The sequence below is a fragment of the Streptopelia decaocto genome (assembly GCF_964273445.1).
Source record: "Streptopelia decaocto genome assembly, chromosome: 11".
NCBI lineage: Eukaryota > Metazoa > Chordata > Aves > Columbiformes > Columbidae > Streptopelia > Streptopelia decaocto.
This window is the reverse complement of record NC_138666.1, coordinates 8,228,324-8,237,646: the sequence shown is the minus strand read 5'-3', so window position 1 is coordinate 8,237,646 and position 9,323 is coordinate 8,228,324. Positions and strand designations below refer to the sequence as shown.

The 9,323-nt window shown below is 46.1% G+C and overlaps 1 protein-coding gene across 2 annotated transcripts in view; it reads left to right on the top strand.

Annotated features, from left to right (window-relative positions):
• Positions 1 to 68: 68 nt before the first annotated feature.
• Positions 69 to 9,323, top strand: part of CRISPLD2 (cysteine rich secretory protein LCCL domain containing 2) — a 31,128-nt gene continuing 21,873 nt past the window's right edge. Inside the window, exons 1-2 of one of the 2 annotated variants that reach the window (XM_082062911.1) lie at positions 69 to 315; positions 4,380 to 4,705. In XM_082062911.1, the coding sequence (XP_081919037.1) occupies positions 4,463 to 4,705 (243 nt within the window). In that variant the 5' untranslated portion in view covers positions 69 to 315; positions 4,380 to 4,462. Of the gene's footprint in view, positions 316 to 3,960; positions 4,240 to 4,379; positions 4,706 to 9,323 lie in introns of those variants that run through there. The other variant, XM_082062912.1, reaches the window with a different exon arrangement.

Genomic DNA, 9,323 nt, shown 5'->3' with positions numbered 1-9,323 from the left:
CCCGCTCGTTGCTCCTGCCTCCTTTTTTTTTTTTTTCTTTTTTCCTTTTTTTCTCTTCTTTTCGTTGCCAAACAGGACGATCCAGGGTTGTCCTTTTTGCCTGGAGAGCATAAATACCACTGGGGAGCTCTGTGAGACTGCAGTTGGTACGAGCTGCTGAGCTGAGACCTCGTGTTCCTCCTAAGACTTATTTCATCCCTTTATTTTTTTTTACCCCCCTCCTCCTACTTTAAATATTTCAGATATATAATTAATTTTCCACAAGGAGGCTTGGAGAAGCTACGATTTCCTGGGGAGTTGGAAGGATTCAGCGAGGTAAGTGTAAGCTTTGGTCCCTGCTTCTGCAATGTGGTTTGGGGGTGTGTGTGTGTGTGTGTCTGTGCAAGAAATGCCTTTATTTAAGTAGGCACAGTTTTAGTAACTTGTCCCAAAAGTTGCCTGCTTGGTATAAAATGGCACAATGCTGTCTGAGCTGCCCTTATGTATGCTTTGCAGAGGTTAATGCAAGATTAATAAACATTCATCTTGAATGAATGGGAGGAGTTTGCAAGGACAGGAGTGGATTTCTATACAAATAGAAAATATCTAAGGGATGCTGTGACAGTCTCTAAGAGCTGACTGCCCATGGGCACCACTGGCCTGCTCCAAGAAGCCTGTCTTTGTGCAATTCTGCTCTAAAGTCCTGTCTCAAAGGAATTTCACAGCGTCGCCACATGTTGTGTGTGTTACCAGTGGGTTTTCCATGTGGTTTTGCGTAGAAACTCACCCACTTCGCTTCTGTGGGAGTGGATTGTAATGGGAGATCCAGATGTTTTGGCCCATGGCCTCGAGGATGCTGAATGCATAGAGTGTTCTGTGCAGACAGCGTTATGTCCTGCGTCAGGGAACTTGTCATCACACTTTTCTTTTGAAGCCAACACAATTCTTCAAAGCTGGGAATGCGTATCTCAGTTAAATAGATGGCCTGGGCTTTAATGCATCAAGTGTGTTGTGGCTTAACCCCTGGATTTCTTTGCACAGGTTAGCTGATCCCCGGCTAACTCTGGTTAGAAGCCGATCCTAGGCTTAACTCCGCTTATCTTTGCTGGCTTAGATGCTTTGCTGGCATCCTGAGCTAACTCTTGCAATTCCCTGCCTTGTCAGCTTGTTCCATGTATAGCCCCACAGCTCTCGGGATATTTTAGCTGCAAATGCCAACCAAGGCAAGGTAGACACCTACTCATCTGCTTCATTAGGGAGGCAGTTGAAGATCAAAAGCTGTAAAGACTAAGGTGAAGCAGAGACATAATGAAGACCAGAAGTCAGTCTGCATGTGGCTTTAGCAGGCTCTGCGTGCCAGGCTCCAAACGCCACCAGCTCTTCTGCTTTCTGTGAAATGCAGACACCATCCATTAGCTGGGGAAATAGCTTTCTAAAAATACACTTTTTCATAGTCCGGCGCTGCTTTTTGACTTCCTCAGACCCCAGAAGAAGGCCTCTCCTTTGTCCCCAGTTTGGACAGGCTTTACAGTCATTTTTTGCTGACTCACTCATTTCTGATCGCTCCCAGATGTTTACCTGGCACCAGTATCAAGGGCCCGATGCGTTTCAAGGGAGTCTGTGCTCACACTCCTCTTGAACCCTTGAAAACAAACAGCAGAGGCTTCCTCAGCTGACTGTCAGCTGATAATTTTCTCTAAATAATGTCAAATCCCAGCTCCAAGGCAATATGATTTCAATTTTCCCCGATGAGGAGCTCCTGATGCAGCCCCAATGTGTTGCCCCAGCTCTGCAGGGCGCTTGGCCCTGCTGCTCTTTTAACACGTGTCTGTGTGTTTCATTGCACCTGGTCACGAAGATATAAAGAGAGGTAAATGGATGGACATCTGAAATCAATGAGAGCTTGCTGAAACGTGAGCATCTATCTGCTGCTTTCAATTAATCTGGCCAGGGAGCTCTTGGCTCCCTCTCTGATCACTTCATCCTTCCTATGGATGCTCGGGGCTCCCCAGCTCAAGCCAAAGCAGAGAAGGGGACCTGCACACCCCAAGTGAAAAAGAAGATAGTGCCAAAGTGACCTAATTTTAAAGAAGCCCGAGTATCCCCTTGCTCGTAAACAAGATATAGGGAAGAACATCCTGAGGAATAATACACCATCTGTTTCAAGGTTTTGGCTGGATCATGAAGCCAGCCGCGTTGGCTTCGTTGCGGAGCCGTGACTGGGGGCAGCTCCTCAGGGCTTTCAGATGTTACAGCTGATTTGGGTTTTTTTCAAGCTGCCCGCTCTGTAAATTCAGTGTTTGCCCTAAATGGGTGGTGGATACGGGCTCCTATTTAGCAAAGGGCGCCCGGCCAAATGAGGGGGTAAACTGCAGCATATATTCGCTGTGTGTTCCTGCCGGCTCTACCTACAGGGCAGGCTGCCGTCCCAACTGCTGGGGCTAAATGGCCACATTGTGAACGGCTGTGGCAGAGCATCTATTTTTAAATTCTCAGGGAAGTGCCTCAAAGTAGGAATTGTTCCCTGAATTTGGGTCAGACAGCCTACAAAAGCAACAGCTCGTTTTGCCTCCACTGCCCCTCTGGAGCTGGGTTAGAAAGTTGGGCTCCTGCTTGGGGGGAAAGCAGATGCCAACAAACAGGGCTGGGAAGAGGATGAGGTTAATGTGATATTTGTCCCGACGCCACCAAACGTCCTGTCCTGTCTTTCAGGTGTGCCTGGAGCTGGGGACAAGGCGTGTGTGTTCGACTTGCTCTGCAGAGCAGGAAATAATGAGAAGCCATTACCTAAACTGAGCAAATTGCATTCCTGCATTGTTCTGCTGAGGCTTAATGCTCTGCCTGGAGAGAGATAGAGGGCAGCTGGTTTTCATCTGCCTTACTACAGTACAAGGGAGAAGCCTCAGAAAAAGGAATTTCTCTATTTTGTATAGCCAACCAAGAGGTTTTCAGGGGTTCTCAATGGCCTTGGAGTAGTTTTGGGGTCCCCCCTGTGCAAAGCACCTTTGTGCTTGCCACTGGCTTCTGCAGATGCTGTTGTCCTGGGTCTGGGTAACCGAGATTTGGGACTTTGTGCTCGAGCACAGCTTTTCCAGCTGGGAGCTGGAAGGCGCTTCCCTGCCTTGGATGGTTTCCAACTCGTCCGGTCTCAGTGTGTCCAAGTCCCATGTCACTGGGCTGAAACTTCTCGAATAATTCCTGCTAATCTTGGGGTTTCTTTCCCCATGCTGCACAGGGATGCTTTCCACGTGTCTTTTAACAGCACTGTCAAAAACAGATCCTCACCTAGTGTTGAAGAGGGGGTTGTGGAAGGTTTCTTCCAAAATTTAGCCCAAAGGGGCGAGATGCTGTGCTTGCACTGCCTGTACAGATGCTTATGGTCCCGATGGATCAGTTCTGCTCTAGTGGCTCTTAGATCCCACCTGAAGAGCAATTGGTGCTGCAGAGCTGTGCAGCAGCACAGATTTCCTTCCCTGAATAGCTCATGATCTAAATAAAACCAGCCAAGATGCGCAAGGCGTGTTAGATGGAAAAGTCAGGGCAGGCGGGAGAGGAAGAGTTTGGAAATAGCAGGTGGAGCAGGAGTAGCGTGGAGCAAGGGAGGGGACAGGGATTAAATGAAGCTGTTCAAACCCAGCAATGACCAAATTGAGACCGTCTCTGTGAGCTGTCGGTGCTGACAGCTACGGAGCGTGCATGGGAACACCTAATCTTCTGGCGGGGGAAGGATGGGTGCTCCGGCTCCCCTCCTCATCTGCCATAATTCATATCGCTGGCTGCGTTCCCGCTCGCCGTAAAGCTGTGATGCGTCAGCGAGAACACCCCGATGCGTCACTCGCCAGCGGGGATTTTGGTTGTTCGACATTACGGTGACATTTCGCATAAACAGCCTCTTTCACGGAGTCTGGCAGCTGCTCTGCTGGAGTCTATTGGCAGAGCGGGGCCTCTGAAATAGCTCTTGCTGCCGTCTGACCTTTGCCATCCAGCTTGCTGGGAATTTTACTTTCCTTTTAGCCAGTCTCCACTTTAACAGCTGCTTTTTGGGCGAATACCTTCAAATGTTTCCCTTTCCTGTCTGTGATGGGGTGGAGATGGGATTACTCAGAGTTGCTGAGTGACACCTGCATCTCTGGCATCTTTGGTGGAGAGGACATCTGCCACCGTGCCGGGGTGATGCTTGCTTCCAACACAACATCAGTTGCATTGCCTGGTGTGATAAACTGAACTCCCATTACTTATGGTGTCGTTCAGATCATTGAGGTGAATGATAATTGCTTAGATTGTAGGATTCACTCTTTTGCAAGCAAAAATCTGGGTTGTGTGGCTTCCACAGTGGGGGTTATATGCACTGAGAGCTTCTCTGGCACTGCTCTGATTGCCTGTTTCTCCCCCAAATCCAGACCTGCGCTGAGCCACAGGAGTCCCTGCAAGGAAGCGGATCATTGTCTTCATCTCCACTTGTGCTGGCTGTAGAGGAGGCAGCATGAACCCTGCCCTGCCTTGGATCCTTCCTCTGGGATGTGTACTGTTCCTGGCACAGGCAGCCGAATGCTTCGTCTTGTCCAACTCAAGTCACCTGGAGAGGATTCTGAGTAAATATCAGGATGGGGAAGCTCATTCCAGATCCAAAAGAGCCATTTTATTCTCAGACAGACAGGAGATACTGATGCTCCACAATAAACTGAGAGGTCAAGTGTACCCAGCAGCATCTAATATGGAATACATGGTGAGTCTAGCTCCTGATAACTAACTTTAATATTACTTTTTTTCAAACTTTATTTTAATTTTCCTGACGATGTAGCAAGTTTCCTCTTAAGTAAGCTTTTCTCAAGAGGTTTCCTGGAGCAACTTCATTCCAGTGTGAACGACACTTTAGATCATTGGACTGTTTTGGTTGGAAAGGGCCACTAATGGGTCATCGAGTCCATCCACTGCGTAGTTTCAGGACTGGTTCCATTATTCATAAACCATCTCCAGTGATGGCAATTCCACAGCCTGCCTCAGCAGGTTCTTCCATTACCTTAATGTCATAAAAGCATCAAATTTTCCCTAGTGTTTAACCCGTATTTTCCCTGGGAAAGCTTTCAGACTGTTGTGACTGGTGTTTTGGGACACTATGCTCTGCTCTGATGGTCTGTAGGTTGCCATCAGCTGCCACCCAATGCTGGGAGCAGCACCTGCCCTTTTGTCCTACACTGGTCACCAGAGATTACCAGTCTGAGCTGAACATCTGTGATGCTGCTGGGGATCCATTCAGGACCTTAGAGAAACAGGGCTTGAGGAATGTGGCTCCATCTGCAAAGAATTTCAATCACTGGAAATAGCTGGGAAGACTTGGGAGTTCATGGGCAGATGGGTCGGTGTGATTGGCTTTCCATAGTTCAAGAAACCAAAATAAAAGTTTGGTCAATGTATTCTCCCACTTCAGAGGGAGAACTGCAAAGTATAACTATGAAATAGACCTTTACCGTCAACAATTCAGATGAATAGGGTTTTTTTTTTTACCTGATGCCAGAGACCCTACTTTGAGCTATTTTTGACGTGTCATCAAAATATTGTGGGGCCAGAAAATGATATAGGCAAATAATATTTTTTGTCTGCCTTTTCCCAGTGTGCAAATATAGGCATGACCAAAACTAGCCTCACTTCAACTTTGTGCTCCTGCTGACAGATTAAATGACTAATGATTTGTTGAGACTGTGTTTAAAAGGGTGAAAGAAAAGTACACTAAATGCAATATAAAATTGTTTGCCAGCTGTGCTGAAATAAGTCTTGCAAATGGAAAATCCTGACTTTTGAGACTGTAGGGAAAGGGAAAAGCGAAGGGAGGGCAGAGGACAGGAAGGAAGGACAGTTGTCCATCAGTTGGTCCCCAAGAGCATCAACCATTGCTCTTTCATCCCCCTTCTGTTGGAAACCACACGTCTTTCTAAGAACCAGTGCTTTGTATTTCGGTTCTCAGCGGGCTCTCACGTCATCCTGCAGGCAAGGTACTGCCGGAGTGGAGGTGACTTGATGAATATCCAGAAAGTAAACACAAAGCCTGAGAAAGCCAAATGTGTTTTGGTTGGCGTGGAGGATCTGAGAGGGTTGCCGTTGCGGACCGTCCGCTGGCCGGCTGCTGGTGTTGCTTGCAGCGCGGTTACACTTCTGTGTTTGCCTTTGCTCAGTGTGCTTTTTTAGTGGTTTTTATGGGTGATTGAGGGTAAATGAAAGGGCCTTATATGCTGTGAAGAAAGAAGCCTGAGCATAAGATGGTGCTACTTGGAAAGGCTATAATCAGTCTTTCATGTCTTCGTGTTTACCGAACATTACTTGGAAATGTTGTGTATATTCTGAATGCGAATTTTGCTTTAATCCTTTGTCCTGCATAGGACACTTCTCATTTGGACTTGTTTAAGAGTATGGTCTGTCTTTAGTACTGTAGATAAACTTTCCTCTCTTCCTTTGGTGCCGGTGTGAAGCGTCACAGGCGTGTGGTGCTAATTTGCAGATAAGTAGGTAGAACTTATTCTTGCCCATCAACCTCCAAATGCTGCCTCTTCGAAGTCCTTTCTCTCAGCTTCATATCTGACACATTCACCTGATGCAAAGTAGCAAGGGACGCTAATATATTCCAGCATCAGTCTCCTACAGGAGGACTTTAGTTGGTGGAGGCTGTTAATAAGAAAGCAATAAAACAGGGAATCTCATGACTTACCTGGAGATCAAAAGAATTATATACATATGGGATAAAAGTGGAGTGAAGAAATTAAGGAAACAGTTTTGGTGCTGGGCTTGTATAATTAATTGAAAGCTAGCACAGATATTCAGTGTTAATGAAAAATGAGTGAGTTGTGTACATCTTCCCAATGAAGCTGGTCGAATATGGAATTGTCTTAACCATATAACAGCTTTATGATCAACACTTTCACTGTGTGTTTGGGCTTTATAACAGCAGTCACAGCCATGGATGGGTGCCAAGACCAAAACCCAGAGTAAAAAGGACATAATAGTTCCTAAGACATCTTGACCTTTCAAGATGGCTTGGTCAGATGGTTTCAGCAGCGATGAAAGGCAGAAAACTTTTCTGATGTGCAGCCTCAGAGATAGCTGGATAAAACAAAATTGTTCTCAGTACAGATTGCTGGAAGGAAAATAATTTGTTAATAGCTTGTCTTCATGTGCAAGGTATCCATCCTTCCGCTCAACTGTAGGGTGGTGACTGTCCTTGTCAGGACAGAATAGTATTTCTGTGTGGATTAGCAAAATGCATCTGAGCTTCTGCCACTACATGTCAGTCTTGGACTCTCGTGCCACTTTTAAAAGTAAATTGCCATTGTTGTAAGAAGTCTAAGATGGGGAGAAAAATGAGAGAGTAACCTGGTCGCTACAACTCAGGTGTCTAGGATCGGCTTTACAAACTAATTAGGCTGAGTAAATTGACTCTTTATGGAGTATGTTCTTCTTAAATCTAAACCTACAAATTATAGAATGGTGTGTGCATGCCATGCATGTATTTAACATGTACAGTGAATACTGTACTTTGAAAGGCCATTACAAATTTGAAGGAGTAAGAAAAGAGAGTCCGTGTGCTGAATCACTTGGAATTGCACATACCCGAAGGCTTCTCAGTCTCTGCTTGGGAAGGGGGCTGAGCACAGGCGTACACGGCTCCTTTAGCTTCAGGACTCTTCCGAGATACTGCTTTGAATATTGGCAGAAAGAATTCTTACAAGTGTAGCTGGGAAAGTCTGAAATCTATTTTTTTTTAAATATGTTTGTTGCTCTGAAATAATTCCAGTCTCCTGACCGCATTCACGTCTGAGAAGCAAGAGGCAAATAACTGCTCTAATTTAAATAGGAAGGCTTTGTAATCTGACGCCTGCAGAAATGAGCTTCTCTACTCATCAAGCACAAAGCCATGCAAAGACATAGCTCATTCCCAATTACCCGTTGAGTATCTTTTGTCCGAGTTCATTTGTTTTATCCGTGGGCATCAAAGGAAGATGTAATACATATGTTCGCATCCATTTCCATTTAATGGCCTAGTGTTCATAACGTCTCTGCATTAAATTAGGAGATTTGGAGTGTCTCCACCTTTGAGGCTGCAGGGAATAATGCTGTACTAGAAAGCCTGAAGTGCTTGCAGTGCATAATGTCTGGGGAGAGTTTCTGTGGCTTCTATGTTGGATGGGAAGGTGGATTGTGGCTGGTCATTGCCTGGTGCAGAAAGTGGGAGACCACAAAAAGCTGTGTGTCTAGGCACAATTGCAACAGTCTGCTTGAAGAGAGGTTTGGAAATGTGTGTGTGGTGGGTCAGATCCCATACACCTTCAAGGAGCTGGAGGGCTGAGGCGGAAAAGGGTTTTTATTCCCTCTGTCAGAGTTGTGTCTGCACAGGGTTTTGCAGATTGACCTGAATTTGCTTGGCCAAGCTGATGAGCTCAGAGCAGCTCTGAGGTGTTGTTGGAATTTGGGTCGCTGACCATGCTTAATGATAAGGTGTTCTCGGGGGTCCGGGTTGTTAGCTCGGTTAGATGAGCTCATGTTTGCCTGAGGAAGATTGTGTAGACACATCAAGGTCCAGGAGACACTGTGTTTTCCTGTCATCTTAGTGAGGGACATGCAGTTCCTCCCCATCCCAGTTATAACTGCCCGAGACTGTATTCAGATACTTACTCAGAATGAGCACTTGATGGGTTTGAAATGTGTTTGAGAGCCTAAATGCCCTCCAGTCCTCCAATTGGGGTCTGACGGGTCCTTTGAGATGTTTGAGATGAGGAGTTGCTTTTCTTCTGGAGAAGACAGGACTTGGAAAGACCAGCTGGTTGTGATGGTAAACGTCCAAAGAGGACATAATCTCACGCTGTCATGTGAACGGACTGTAGACACACTACAAGACCTGTCTTCCCTTTGGTTGTATTTGTAGGAATGTGTGGTAATATTTTAATCCCAACGAATTATCCTCTAAGGGCTGTTCTGAATAGACCAGCTGTCAGTAATTACACAATGAATTCAGGGCACTGTCTCCTGGGTCCAGCAAGTCTGGCCTTAAAAACAAATATACTCCTGGGCAGCAGAGCCAATGAAGCCAGCTTTTCTATTTGCCTTTGTATCATGTTTGAGCTCTTGTTTGGCTTACAGCTGGGTGATATTCAATAAGGACTGATCTCACACCAAAGTCCTTCCCTCAGTGGGAATATAAATGGGGTTTGTCACCTAACCTGATGCCTGTTTCATTGAGAGTGATATTAGCTTGACAGCTCTGGGACTTCACCAGCTCTGTCAAATTTGACTGGATCCTTTGGTGGACTCAGCAGTTATTCTGGAAGGAGAGATGGGACTGGGAGCCTCAGACCCAC